The 14,059-nt window shown below is 39.0% G+C and overlaps 1 protein-coding gene across 2 annotated transcripts in view; it reads left to right on the top strand.

Annotated features, from left to right (window-relative positions):
* The window catches only part of tmem131 (transmembrane protein 131), a 31,970-nt gene that overhangs the window by 16,907 nt on the left and 1,004 nt on the right, over positions 1 to 14,059 (top strand). The window contains exons 5-40 of one of the 2 annotated variants that reach the window (XM_056750430.1): positions 1,102 to 1,222; positions 1,818 to 1,934; positions 2,019 to 2,141; positions 2,231 to 2,311; positions 2,855 to 3,005; positions 3,085 to 3,141; positions 3,225 to 3,286; positions 3,371 to 3,479; positions 3,863 to 3,971; positions 4,057 to 4,210; positions 4,319 to 4,489; positions 5,202 to 5,312; positions 5,476 to 5,610; positions 6,597 to 6,701; positions 6,795 to 6,881; positions 7,191 to 7,343; positions 7,491 to 7,566; positions 7,654 to 7,768; positions 8,084 to 8,222; positions 8,966 to 9,075; positions 9,195 to 9,267; positions 9,758 to 9,909; positions 9,997 to 10,139; positions 10,230 to 10,413; positions 10,509 to 10,694; positions 10,799 to 10,954; positions 11,063 to 11,508; positions 11,683 to 11,867; positions 12,106 to 12,242; positions 12,486 to 12,607; positions 12,694 to 12,843; positions 13,028 to 13,181; positions 13,302 to 13,417; positions 13,506 to 13,590; positions 13,679 to 13,782; positions 13,859 to 14,001. In XM_056750430.1, coding sequence (XP_056606408.1) covers positions 1,102 to 1,222; positions 1,818 to 1,934; positions 2,019 to 2,141; positions 2,231 to 2,311; positions 2,855 to 3,005; positions 3,085 to 3,141; positions 3,225 to 3,286; positions 3,371 to 3,479; positions 3,863 to 3,971; positions 4,057 to 4,210; positions 4,319 to 4,489; positions 5,202 to 5,312; positions 5,476 to 5,610; positions 6,597 to 6,701; positions 6,795 to 6,881; positions 7,191 to 7,343; positions 7,491 to 7,566; positions 7,654 to 7,768; positions 8,084 to 8,222; positions 8,966 to 9,075; positions 9,195 to 9,267; positions 9,758 to 9,909; positions 9,997 to 10,139; positions 10,230 to 10,413; positions 10,509 to 10,694; positions 10,799 to 10,954; positions 11,063 to 11,508; positions 11,683 to 11,867; positions 12,106 to 12,242; positions 12,486 to 12,607; positions 12,694 to 12,843; positions 13,028 to 13,181; positions 13,302 to 13,417; positions 13,506 to 13,590; positions 13,679 to 13,782; positions 13,859 to 14,001 — 4,822 coding nt within the window. Of the gene's footprint in view, positions 1 to 1,101; positions 1,223 to 1,817; positions 1,935 to 2,018; positions 2,142 to 2,230; positions 2,312 to 2,854; positions 3,006 to 3,084; positions 3,142 to 3,224; positions 3,287 to 3,370; positions 3,480 to 3,862; positions 3,972 to 4,056; positions 4,211 to 4,318; positions 4,490 to 5,201; positions 5,313 to 5,475; positions 5,611 to 6,596; positions 6,702 to 6,794; positions 6,882 to 7,190; positions 7,344 to 7,490; positions 7,567 to 7,653; positions 7,769 to 8,083; positions 8,223 to 8,965; positions 9,076 to 9,194; positions 9,268 to 9,757; positions 9,910 to 9,996; positions 10,140 to 10,229; positions 10,414 to 10,508; positions 10,695 to 10,798; positions 10,955 to 11,062; positions 11,509 to 11,682; positions 11,868 to 12,105; positions 12,243 to 12,485; positions 12,608 to 12,693; positions 12,844 to 13,024; positions 13,182 to 13,301; positions 13,418 to 13,505; positions 13,591 to 13,678; positions 13,783 to 13,858; positions 14,002 to 14,059 lie in introns of both variants that reach the window. The other variant, XM_056750429.1, reaches the window with a different exon arrangement.

Genomic DNA, 14,059 nt, shown 5'->3' with positions numbered 1-14,059 from the left:
CCAGTTTGGGTGTGTGACTTTTTTGCTGCCATTCCACCAGATAACACAGACTCTGATGATCTTTGCATTATTTTCTGTCTATTTTTTTCTGTTCCCCACACCCCACCCCACCTCATTATTAAACAGACCCTTATCATATCTCCTGCTCTTTAAGTGGTTATTACACAGTTTTGAGCGAATCAGCCTCTCTCTACAGCAGTAGACAGTAAAAACACAGATTAAATAGTAGCTCACCGTATTTTTTACCTGGCATATCCTGCTGATAAACTTGTTGAATGTAATTCATCATTTATTAGCATTTGAAATATAGTGTTTATAGTATAAATATGAACTTTTTTACATGGAGCACTGTATTCCCTCACTGAATTTTTTTAGTTTCTGCTTATTGAAAAGGAGGCAGAGTCTAAAGAGAAGCTTTGTTATTGATTGGTGCTAAATAGAGAGATTGTAGTCTGAATTCTTTTGAACCAACAGAAATGTGTTTGTCAGAAAGTATGTATTTAATTGTTAACAGTGTTCCCCATTAAAGCAAAATAAAAGGGCTCGTGTTATTTATACATAACGCATCCTTACGATGATTTTTTTTGTGTATTAAGGACACTTTTTCTCATGTTCACAACCAGCAATAGCCTGTCATTTGTTCTTGCTGTGAACGGATTTGAAATGATCCAGCGCTGTCCCAAGTAATCCACCGTTTCGTTTTAAACGTCTCATATATAAAATCATTATTCCTCGGGCTCAAGAAATAAGTTGCATCAAACAGCGTCTCGTAGTAATGCGCTCACGTTGTTTGTGTGTAAACTTATTTACAGTAAAATACGACCTGGATTGTGCGTGCTGCGGCTGCGGGAAACATCAGTGACGCGAGTGACCCGCGCAGTTGACTATCCTGCTTGTGTTTATAAATACAAAATGAATATGCACACAAACACAAGGTCGCACAAACTTTTATTCTGGATGCTATTAATTGTGATTAATCGTAATTAAAACCAAACTTCACACGGGTCTTAATGTCCTTTCAGGAAGCATAGACTTTTTAGAGACCAAATACTAGTCAACAATTTATAACATTACTTAATCTTGCTTTGTCTTTCTCCACAGGCCAGTTGGAATGCCAAAAATGGAAAAAGTTTACTTACACAATCCAAGTTCAGAAGAAATAAGTTTAATATCAATATCAGCAACAACATCACATTTTCATGCATCCTTTTTTCAGAATAGGGTAAGTTCATTTTTATTTCGTCCGCACCATGTTTGCACTATGTACCTAAATTTATCACATAGAGGCCTTCTTGTGACTTCCTGTCCTAGCGACAAAAAGCAGTTTGTAGACCAGCTGCTGGATATGTGTGGTTAATACTTCATCTTCCTGTGTGGCACAAAACACTACCTCACAAGACCTTAGATAAACATCTTAGCTCACGCCTAAGCTCATCTGATCAACACGCTAGTGAAGGGACCCATTTCCTTTGACCCTCTTCACACATAATAAATGTTCAATGTCCATTAGCGTCGGTGAAACAGCAGGCCGGTGGCCTCGCTGAAACTTCTTATTAAAGCTTTTAGCTTGTGTGCTCGCACTCCAGGCGGTTATAAATTAAACCCATTCCACCTGTTCCTGACACCTGCATAAATCAGCTTCAATCCGCTCTGGCTAATGGCTGTTACCTGGTCGGCCATGAGGTCAGGAACCATGAACTTTTAGAGAACCATGAAGAGTTTACTCTCGGGTTAATGTTTCTTGGTTTTGTATTTTTGCCTGTACCTGTTACAAATTGCTTTGGTTAATTTTGTGATGTAATCTGCTTTTTTCACAGATAATTCCACCTGGGGGCAACACCTCATTTGATGTGGTGTTTCTAGCAAGAGTAGTAGGGAATGTAGAAAATACGTTATTTATTAACACATCGCATCATGGAGTGTTTACATACCAGGTACATTTGATGGTCTTATTAAAATTTGCCGTCCTTAGTGAAAGTATCTTGAAACATGACATTTGACTGTTTTATTTGATTTAGGTGTTTGGTGTGGGTATACCTAATCCATACAGACTCAGGCCCTTTGTGGGGGCCAGAGTTCCAGTAAATAGCAGCTTCTCTCCTCTAATAAGCATCTTTAACCCACACAGTGAACCACTACAGGTAAACAAGGCTTCTCAACCTCTCATATCTGATTATTTTTGCTTTAGGCATACAAACTGTCCAAATCTTTTTCTCATGCTATTTTTTAGGTTGTAGAAATGTACACCAGTGGAGGAGACTTACATTTAGAACTGCCCACTGGACAACAGGGCGGCACCAACAAATTATGGGTGGGTGTCAAAATCTGCATATCCACACTGAATGACAGTAGACTACAAGATTGCAGAAGTGATCTGTATATTAAAGTGCTCTTTTACCTAAAAATGTATATTCCGTCATCTCACCATCTTGTCATTTTAAACCTAAAGTGAGTAAATGATGTCAGAATTTTCATTTTTGGATGAACTGTCACTTTGAGACGACACTTGTAATATTTAAACATTTTAGGAGTAATAATAAACTAATGATGATGAAATGAACAATTGGTCACTGTCCTTTTGGAACATTGGATGTCCAAATTCGCTGTTTTTCAGCAATGGAAAAATACAGTAATGTCTAAACGGTTAAATAATGAGTTGTCAAAGTTGACATGTAACTAATTATGTAAATAATTATTATTGTTACCAGGATGTGTTTTAACAACTTTAGTGTATTCAGCCTTTTGCTAGAATTGTATTGAAGGTGCTCCGTTCTATTCTGAGCTCTTATTGGCTGCCTTTCCTCATTATTCCACATAATGGTTTTACAAAAACGTTTGCTTTATATTTTTATAGGAGATCGCTCCATTTGAGACAAAGGGGGTGATGAGAGCCAGCTTCTCTTCTAGAGATGCCGACAACCACACAGCTTTTATCCGAATTAAAACCAATGCGTCCAACGAGGATGAGTTTATCATCCTCCCTGTGGAGGTTGAAGTCACCACAGGTCAGTTCCAGTCACCTTGCCTTATATCCTGTGATCTGTTATTTTGCCATCTCTCATTGTGTATGTTTTGTGCATCTAGCACCTGGTATATACTCCTCCACAGAGATGCTAGACTTTGGTACGCTTCGGTCGCAAGGTACGTTTCGTAGACTTTACTTGATGGCAAAGGAAGAGTACAAAAAAATGCACATTGAAGATATTTTTCCCTTTATTTTACAGATCGACCAAAACTACTCAATTTGCATTTGTTAAACTCTGGAGCAAAAGATGTATCGATCATGGTAAGCGAATTTGTAGGTCTGGCAAGGTTTTTAGTTTCATCAATAATCTTTCATCACAATCTTAATGTGATTTGTGTTGTACAGAGTGTTCGGCCAACTCCATCTAATGAAGCTGTCACAGTTGAGTTTAAACAAATCACACTAAAAGCTGGAGAGAGCCGATATACCAAAGTCGCAAGTATTAGTTTTGATGGTATGTACTATTCTATTTGATCTGTTTAGTTTTATCTTTGCTGAGGATAGATTGATCTTTCAGTCGCTTTTCAGTCAAATCAATGCTAATAAATCAGTGAAATCGGACTGAAACAGTGGTGAGCATGTGCACATCGATTAGTGTATGATAAGTAAAAAAGAACAATGTACTTTACTTTTCAACAAATTTGAACAAATTAAATAAACACATCTCTTCACATCAGAAGACCAATGTAGCTGTTTAACATTTTAACTATGCGTTTTTTCGTAAAGTTATAAAAGCATTACTGTGCAAACAATAATTTGTTGTAAACACACGTGCTCAGTGTTTTCTTTGGAATTAAAGTGTTGGCATATATAACAACAGAAATGTTTTGTTTCTAGCTTCAAAAGCAAGAAGATCGGACCAGTTTTCTGGAAAAATAACAGTGAAGGCAAAAGAAAAGAGCTACTCAAAACTTGAAATCCCTTATCAAGCTGAGGTTTTAGAAGGGTATGAAATCCTAAATATTCACCAGCATAGATTTTTGAACTATCATAAAAAGGACATTTAAAAAAATCTTTGTACTGTTTTCTAGGTACCTGGGCTTCGACCACACAGCCACCCTGTTCCACATCAGAGACAGTCCCGTAGATCCTGTGGACAGGCCCATCTACCTCACCAATACCTTTAACTTTGCCATACGCATACACAATGTGTCACTGCCTGAAGAGGCCAAAACAATGTTTAACGTAAGTTAGGCTTCCTGACTCTGGGAGCTGAAGACTTTGTGTCCTACTAGAATATCAGTCAAAGTGACAAAGGTCAAAATAAATGATTGTTGTCGTCATTGTTTTCAGGTGCTCAATTTCAGCATGCCAGTTCTTATCCCTCCCCACGAGTCGCGCTACATATTCTCCCTTTTGTTTCGGCCAGTACGACCTTCCATCAACATCGACAGCAACATTCTACTTATCACGAATGCTTCTAAATTTCACCTGCCCGTCAGGGCCTATACAGGCTTCTTGGAGGTACGTTAGGAACACTCACATGTGTGTAGATTAATAAATGGATTGGTTCATCCAGAAATGCAATTTGTCATGATTAACTCATCCTCATGTTATTATAAAGTCATTTATTTGTTACAAAAGTTGATAATTTAATCCAAATCCAGTTGGTTGAACAATTGATAACACACCCAAGTATGTCAACCAACCGTTTTACATTAAAATCACAGTGACAACATTTTCAGAATGTTAAAACTGTCAATTACTCACCGTCTAGTTGTTCCAAACCTGTATACATTTCTTTGTTCTATTCAACAACAAACAGGTTAGCAACCAACAATTCTGAAGCATCATTGACTACCATAGGAGGAATAATGAAAATGACAGATCAGAATTGTTTGTTTCCCTACATTTCTCAAAATATCTTCTTTTTTGTTCAAAGTTCAAACCCTACTATTGTAGTCAATGGTTCCTCAGAATTGTTGGTTGCTAACATCATACCAAATATATTTCTTTGTGTCAACCAAACAAAGAAATGTATACATGTTTCCAAAAACTAGAGGGTGAGTAATTCATGACAGAATTTAAAATTTTTGGGGTGGAGTATCCCTTTAATGTTTGAATATTCAGGGCTGGCCATAACTACAATTGACTTTATATCTATATCTATAAACGGTAAATATATATACCTGTTGCTGAATTTTAGAAAATGTCTGATGGCTTTCTTATTTATCAGCCTATTGTGCTTCCTCCGTGTCCTCGAGAGCACATCTTGGATTTTGGAATCCTAAGTGCCACAGATACAGGCAGTTTACTGTTTGTGGTTATCAACAGCAACCCGATAGAGGTATGAAGTTTCCTCATGTTCAGTACATTTGTGTGACATTTAGTAATTTCGAAATTAATAATAATAGTCAATGTTCCACAAATTGTTAACTTGAAGAGACTTTATAGCAAGCAACAGTTTCGGTTTGATGTATGAATGTTATAGAATGCGTTTCTTTCTGCAGTTAGAGATAAAATCCTGGTTGGTCACAGGAGACAGTCTCTCAATGGAGCTATTAAACACAGAAAGAGGCAACAAAAGTGCGGCACTGAGCAGAATCCGAGAGCTCCAGAACACCTCGGCTGCCCTGCATAAAACTGTAAGAACACAACGCCTTACCTTCCCATTATCGCCAAAACATCTGTGAACTTAAAAAAAAATGAAAATCTTAACTGTTTTGTTAAAAAACAGATTTTCAGTGATGTCTTGTAGTGTTAATTCAATTATTCTGCTTTGGAACCACAGGAAGCCGTTGTAGCTGACATATTAAATATATTGTTAAATGTGAACAAATAAAATATAATGTCTAGAATAGATACTCCAAACATATATATAAACATAAATAACATGTACGATCAAACATTTTGAAGTTTTTGATCTTGATTTTTATTTGATGTTAATAAGTATGGATTTTTGTATTTAAAAATAAAGATCAGTAAGTGGAGTTTAAAGGAGCCATACATATTATAGGAGGCAGATTATATCTGCAGACGAACATATGACTTCCTGTAAAGTCTTGCATGTCTGTACTTGTGGTGAAGTTGCACGTTTCGCAAGATTTTTTGTTGCAGGGTTGATGTAAACACAGAAATCATACTTCAGTTATTGGTGAAAGGGCAAAGCAACAATATAAATATTGGAAGGCAAAGCGTTAAAGAGGTTTCTGTTGGTAATTTCATACAAACATGTTAGAGAGAGAGAGAGAGAGAGAGAGAGAGTGTGTGGTTATTTCACTACATTTTATTGTTCCACATGACATGATGCATTTCAATGGCCTCCCATCATGTTTCTGAATACAAACATGCTTCTTCCATTAGATGAATGTTAATTCACAATGTCAAGATCTTTAAACTGGCACAGAGTGTGAAATGTCGCTTTGTCTTGCCTAAATGTGACAATATGAGAAGAGAATTCCAGGCGTGTTCCTTGCCATGTTTCTCTTGTTTTGAAAAGTGAATAGGCAACTGTTTCTCATGCAGTCAGAGTCCAGTTTGTGTATTTAGGGAAAGCAACATGACTTTGGGACTATGTCATTTGTTTGTGTAGGTGTTCATACCTATGTGTTGAATGTCTGGTTTCTCACAGGTGATTTTAGCCTCTGGCTATTACGCAGCATTTAAAGTCACTCTGTTGGCAAAAGCTTTAGAAGGATTTTATGATGGAGCTGTACACATTACAACAGACTATGAGGTATGCGTTTCTTTTAGAACACATGTGCAAATAAATAAATGGTAGTCAACAGCAATGCTTCCCATAGCATCAACTTCTTTGTATCTCTTTCAGATATTGACCATCCCTGTTAAAGCTCTCATAGCTGTAGGGACATTAAGCTGTTCACCTAAACACATCATCCTTCCACCTTCCTTCCCGGTGAGTTGTCCAGTGTTCTCAAAATTCAAGAGTCAGATGTTTATTCACTTTTTTTAACAAAAGCTTAAAAGCACCTGTTCAGTGAGAGTGCATCAGCATGACACACTGATGTATTGTACATGTAAACTGAGCTCACATGATTCATATCCACATCCACCCCTAGTCATTGTTTGAGCACCGCTCCCGTGTCCAATGTCGTTCTTATTTGAGAGTTTTGCAAACCACTGTTTTTAATATCCAGATAGCTCATTAGGTTTCAAATGGATTCCATTTGATGTTCTCATCAGTATTGCTCTGATTTGCATACAGGGTAAAGTAGTACACCAAGGGTTCAGCATACAGAGTTCGTTTTCGCAGAAAGTAAGACTTCAGCAAATTCGCTCGCTCACAGAAGACGTCCGGTTTTACTTCAAACGACTTCGCAACAACAAAGTGGAGTTGGAACCCAGACGAAAGTCCAAGGTGCCAGTTACAACACTACCGTAAAATCCACGCTGATATACATTGCACCTGTCCACAGATTTACAAACGTTAAAACAACATCAATTTCAATAGGTCAAAACTTTTGTGTGTTCAAAATGAATCCATGTTATTTTATTTCGTTTCCAGATAGCAAACATTTATTTTGACGCCAGTTTGCATTGTGGCGATCATTGTTACGTGGGCTTACCGTTTGTACTGAAAAGTAAGTTTTTCTTCAGCCCTAATGCAGTTTTTTTCTAAGTTAGCTTTGCGTGATTTTTCTCAATATTCTTTTGTGTTTTTAATCCAGCGGAGTCCAGGCCCCATGGTTTGGTTATGCAGGAGGACATGTGGGATGCTGATGTAGATTTACATCAGAGGCTCCTGAAAAGATGGCGAGAGCTCAAAGAACAATCAGGCCTTGAGTGAGTACTCTAAACAGATGTGTTTAGATTATCATCATTGGAGTTTGGGTTCCTCGCCACAGCAGGGCAGTGTTGGCTTGCTTACAGAGACTGCATTTATTAATTAAATATTATTTATTATAATGATCTTGCTTGGTCTATAAACACCATGCACTGTAGTGTGTTTTACCTGTCTGTGTTTTTCTTTGTTTCTTATTTTCTCCTGTAAAGCTGCTTTGGAACAATGCACATTGTGAAAAGCGCTATATAGATAAATTGAATTGAATAATAGTTTATGCATTGTAGCGTTGTGACGTGATTCTCACATCTGCCCAGGGTTGAAGCTTTCTTTGAAGTGAACACAGATCTGCAGAAGAACGTGCAGGCTAAAATCTCAGCGCAGCTCACATGGCCCTCATTGATCAACTCATCACAACAGATCCATTTTCCTCTTACAAACACCAACAGCACATCGGTAAATATTTGTACACACACACACACAGATAAAAAAATGTATCACCAATGCTTCTTGAACACATTTTTGTGAAAATGTATTTGTAATTGAAATAATTTGTTACATGCAATTAATGCAACTCTTTTTTTCATATTGATACATTGTTGTTGTAGTTCATAGTGTAAATTAACAACAATTTTAAAAATAAATATCTTTATGGCTCTTTTTCTTGTTGTGGCCTTTAAAGAGACTTTCACATTTTACGTTTTACAAATTCATACATAAAATTTTAAGCTCTTAAAAAATATTGCTAGCTAGATTATATAAGGGCTATGTGAATGTTCGGTTTGTAAAGCAGATACCATCATATCATCTGTGGGTGCGAGTAGTGTGGCTCCAATTAGCATCTTGTTAAAATATTAAAAAAAAACAGTTCGTAATTTGTTTGAGGCAGGACTGTGAAACTTTGTTTTTGGACACAAAGTGCCTTCAACTAATGTTGACCACATACTTATTTCACCCATTGATCTAAAACTAACATTCGGAAAACCCTTTTTGACAGGTAACCCATTCCATAAATTCTCAAATGTGATTATCTTCAGGTTTTTGCTGGCCCAGATCTCTCCCAGTCTTGCCCTTGGCCATCATGTCATCTTTATTGTTCCGCCCGGATACATTCCTTGCTCTGTATGCATGCACACAAATACTCATGTCAACTATGATATTTCACCTAAATGCATTGTCTTGCACTTATGTCTTCAAAGGAGGAAGAAGTCATTCTAGAAAACCCCGCTGACGTCCCAGTCTACGTTCAGGTTCTTCCTCTGGCTCTTTACCCAAATCCCTCAGTGTTCACAGGAAAACTTGCGGACAGGTAAGGCAATATCTGTGAGCTTACCAGTGCGGCTCGAATTTACTTGAACCCAACAAAGAGGCCTATACCTATTGTATGTTGATATCTTGGTGATGTCTTATTTCTCTTAAATGTAAAAGGTTTCCATCAGGAAAGTTGTCTAACATCAACATTGACACAAATACACTGGAATTCCAGGTTCAGAAAAATCAGGTAAGGAATGCTGGGGTTATTGTGGCCCTGTATGCACAGTATATTTTATCAGATGGTTGGGTCACCTTGATTGTTCCTTCTACAACCATGAATTCATTTCTGCTAAAACTTTCTTTCATGTTCTCCTCCCTTATAAATTGCTGTACAGTTGAATAAGTGATGCATATGAACAATGTGATATATTATCCGTCCAAGAATCAATATTCAGCATTTCATTTCTTGCAAGGACATTGACCCCCATTCAGAGCAACTCCTACTGCAAATTGTACTACATTAGTTCTAAACACACCCAGTTGTTTCTATTTGACACACATCCATGCTCAAAAGATCCTAGGAATATAATTGGGCAAAGCAATAAAGTCCAATTCAGAAGAAATGTACAATATGTATAGTTAAGTGTCTGTGACCCTCATATTATTTCTATCCCGTTGCTTTTGTGTTTCTATGTTCAGCCACAGTAATTATTTGTGTGTGTGTTTGTTTGTGTCAGTCTTCAGTAATGAAGAGTTCCACAGGATTTGTTGAAGGTTTAATTCGACCCTACGTATACAACCTGCTTCTTATGCCCGGGGAGGTAAAGTCATTGAACGTGAAGTTTAGACCCATCAGCAGTCACTCTGTGTCCTCTCTGCTGGTCGTCAGGTAACCTCAGCGTGCCAATTTGACTTTCAAAACACAATGAAAAGTGTTTCAGTACAGATTCTAGCATTGTCTTTTGTTTTTGTGCAGGAACAATCTGACAGTAGTTGACCTGATCATGGTTCATGGTCGCGGCACAACAGAGAGTCTGAAGTTGGCTGGTAAAGCCCCAGGCGTGGGCACCTCCCTGAGGTTTAAACTTACCGAAGCATTCCTCAAAGACTGTTCAGATGGTGAGAGTTTTAAACCATAAGCAAAAGTCATTGTCACAAACTAGATTGTTACCTTCATTTTTATGTGTTTGTATTTCTCTATTTCGAAAGTCAAAGCCAAGGAACCAAACTTTACTCTCCGGAAGGTTTTCAGGCTGGAGAACACAGGGCTCCTCTCAATTCACATCCGGTCTATGGAGATCAGCGGCAATGCATGCGAGGGCTATGGATTCAAAATTCTCAACTGTGAAGAATTTGCACTCAAACCAAATACTTCAAAAGACCTCGTCATACTGTGAGTAGTTCCAACGTGCAAGAACAGTCTAATGGGGGGTGTTTCTTATACATGATGAGATTTTTGTTTATGAGTTTGTTATCTGGTTTTCGCAGGTTTACACCAGATTTTACGTCATCTCGAGTCATCCGGGAGCTGAAGTTGGTGACTGCGGGGGGCTCGGTGTTTGTGTTCATGCTGAATGCCTCATTACCATATCACATGCTAGCAGTTTGTGCCGAGATCCTTCCCCGTCCCAACTGGGAGCTAGAGCTTTACATCGTCGTCTCCGTCATTATGAGGTTCCACTCATTTCTCGAGTCTCTGCACAGAAATGTGATTGTCAGAAAATCTTAATCGTATGTACCGTTTTGTGTTGTATTTATTGTATCTTTTATTTCTGTAGCGCCATGTTCCTTCTGGTCATCGCTACAGCCTATCTAGAGGCACAAGGAATATGGGAGCCCTTCAAACGACGGTTGTCTGTGGAATCCAACTCTCCCATGGAGACTGGAAAACCATTTGATCTCAGGGAAATTGTGCGAATTCAAAGCGAGGCTAAGTAAGTTGGATTTGTAGTTTTGTTTAGTCATACTTCATCAATTCTTTTTCATTTAGGCCATGTGGCACGTGATTTTGTGTGACTTGCCGTGTGTTCGATCTCTTGCAGCTTGAATGATTTTTCAGACTCAAACCAGAATTCGACCAGAGGAATGTATGTGTCAAGCGGTGGCGGGCGGGCTGGGGGTCGACAAGGTGGTCCGCACTCCAATTCCAACGGCAACGGTGTTCTGCCAGACAGCAAGGCCAGATCTGGTTCAGGCCGCTCTGGATCTATGCAATCGTCCTCCGCTTTTTCTGTCAATAAAGATAGTGGCCAAGGACTCAGCCAGCTGACGAACCGAAAGGCTCGCACTTCCAGGCAGCAGCCCCAGGGGTCAGGCCTCCCGGAGAACCTCCAGACCTCAGGACCCTCACAGTCCAACAGGGCCCATAGTACAGAGGATCAGGAGTACAGCAGACTCCTGGTAGCCATGGATAGAGACATTGACAGGCCAGAGCCTCTTGCCATCGTGTCTTCAGAACAGAATTCACAACCATCTTCGCAAAACAAAGGTAATGCAGATGTTGAGGATGTAGAAGCTCAGATTTTGAAGACTCTCAGACTTTCAAAGTTGTAAACGAACAACATGAGTTTTCCTTTCAGTCAAATGGCAGATGTTTTTTTTAGCCGAATGCAGAAAATAGCTGTGATTTTTACAGTTCTGTTTACATATTTGTATCCTAAAGTGCTTGAATCAAAAGGGAAAGTGAAGAACAAAACAAAAGCTCTTAAGAGGAAAGAGGACAAGGAGAGGAAAAATAAGGGAAGGACTCAAGGAGAAGATTTAAAAGAACCGCTGGCAGACAATGATGACAGCTCTTCTACCACCACTGAGACCTCGATCCCAGACATGGTGGAAAATATTAAAGAGGTAAATACACTAGATGAATCAATAATTTTCTAAATACAAACTTACTGTGCAATTTACAATTTATATGCATTTGTTCGTTTATTTAGCAGACCGTTTTATCCAAGTGACAAAGTGCATTTAAGTATCCTATTCATTTGATCAATTCGTCTGCGTTCATGGGAATCAAAACCATGGTTTATCAGTTCAGCTACAGGAACAATATATGCACTATTTGACTCCAATATGTTGTAATAACCAGGAGCCAGTGAAGGCGAAAGGAAAAACAGTAACCGCGGACAATGGAAAAGAAAGAGAAGAAATTACTCCCTCCCCAACTAAACCAAAAAATAAGAAACAATCGGCTACGAAAAAGGAGAACCAAGTGGAAAAAACCAGGTTTGTAAGGATTTCAAAGCATAAGTGTCATTCCAGTGTCACTAGCGGCATCGCATAAAATTGTGGTCTTTGAGCGACTCGACGGTGGTGGCCCTGTGGCTTGAGTTTAGGGGGCTACCTGTGTGGCTGTGGAGGTGAATCTGTGATCCAGTTTGGTGCCTGTAGTTGTGGAAAAAGACTTAAGTTTTTGTTTGCTTGTTGATACATTTAGCATCTTTTTAACCGTCTTTTTTCTCTACACAGCTCTCTAGAACTCCCTTATGTCACTCCTCTGGAGAAACAAGACAAACAGCGCAAAACCTTCAACAAAACCCTCATCAATCCAGGAATTCACAGTGTCGCCAAACCAAGAGGCCTGAGCAAATGTAAGGAAACCATTCCAGCTCTTCGGTTTTGTTTTGAGCATCTATTAACTTCTTATGAAGTTTTATAATATTTTTCTTTGTACCAGTGGTCAGTTTAAAGATGGGGGATGAGCGGCCATCTCCTCCTGGAAAGTTTCTATCCAATGGCTCCATGCAGGAGCTGGGCCATAGCAGTGGATCTGAGGGGGAGAAAGAGTCCCCCCCTCCAGAATGGGACATTCCCCTTGGCAAAACTGGTAATGGCGAGGGATGAATCTAGAATAAACGGAGCCCTTTTAAGCATAAATAGATTTTTATACAATTACGAATTGCTACTAATCGCTTCCGTGATATACGTACATGGCTTGTTTATTGCTATATAGTTTACAATAGTGTCAGATTACTTATTTTTAATACAGAATCTAATACTTTTATCAGAAGCAGACAGTCTGCAGCAGATATCTATGCAGACCATGCATGCAGACCAATTCCTTAAAGGATCCGCTTCAGTTATCTCCAGAACCAGTTCCCCACCCCCGACCTCCCCTAGCCTGGTGCCTCGTGGAAGCTACACCAGCACACTCCACACCAACAGGTAACCTGTCATAGAAACACAAACTATACCAGGTTACGAGTGAGTGACTGGTATTTTTTAAATTGCCATTGAGGCATTTGTATAGAAGATAAGAGTCGCTTCTCTTGTATATTTTTATAGCGAGTTCAATTTAAAGAAGGCTCCAGGGAATAAGCTCACCAAGTCAGTCTCTCTGCCTGGACAAAATGGAAACCCTACCTTTGCAGCTGTAGCTGCTGGCTATGACAAAAGTCCCGGTGAGCTCATTTGTCCGTTTTCTGCTGATTGAAACATGTTTAATATTGTTATATATGACGCATTCATCTTACACTTTTGTTTTCACAGGTGGCAGTGGCTCAGGTAAGCCTGATAGTCTGGCAAAGGTGACCCTGACTCACATGACATCAGTGGAGAGCGATGGTTCTGAAAGGTGTGTTTTTTCAACAATAATATGACAATCTCATATCGTTACTTTACAAACAACTATGGTTTTCATGACGTATTTGTTTATCTTTAAGCTCTGGACTGTGGACACCTATAGATAGCATCAGCAGCCCCAGTTTTGTTCCAGTTAATGCTTTTTCTGCTTTTGGACCCCACAATCTCTTCAACCTGTCGGGAGGTATGCAGCAACCAACCCACAAAAAATAATTGTTTTTTTTGTAATATGTCTAATTTCGGGTTATTCTTTATAATAGTTTGCAGAGAGATGACTGTTCCTAATAATTCTGAGCCCCAGCAAAGTTGGCCTGAGTACACTCCACCGTCACCGTCCATTTGGGATACCGAGCCTAGTAATTCTTGGGCTACCAGCACTGGATCTCCATCAACTACAACCACTGTACGACACCCTTACAATGTAATAAATGCATAAAACAGAGATAGAATACTAGCAGAGA

This window comes from Triplophysa dalaica, chromosome 6 (assembly GCF_015846415.1).
Source record: "Triplophysa dalaica isolate WHDGS20190420 chromosome 6, ASM1584641v1, whole genome shotgun sequence".
NCBI classification, from domain to species: domain Eukaryota; kingdom Metazoa; phylum Chordata; class Actinopteri; order Cypriniformes; family Nemacheilidae; genus Triplophysa; species Triplophysa dalaica.
This window is presented reverse-complemented; position numbering and strand designations above follow the sequence as displayed.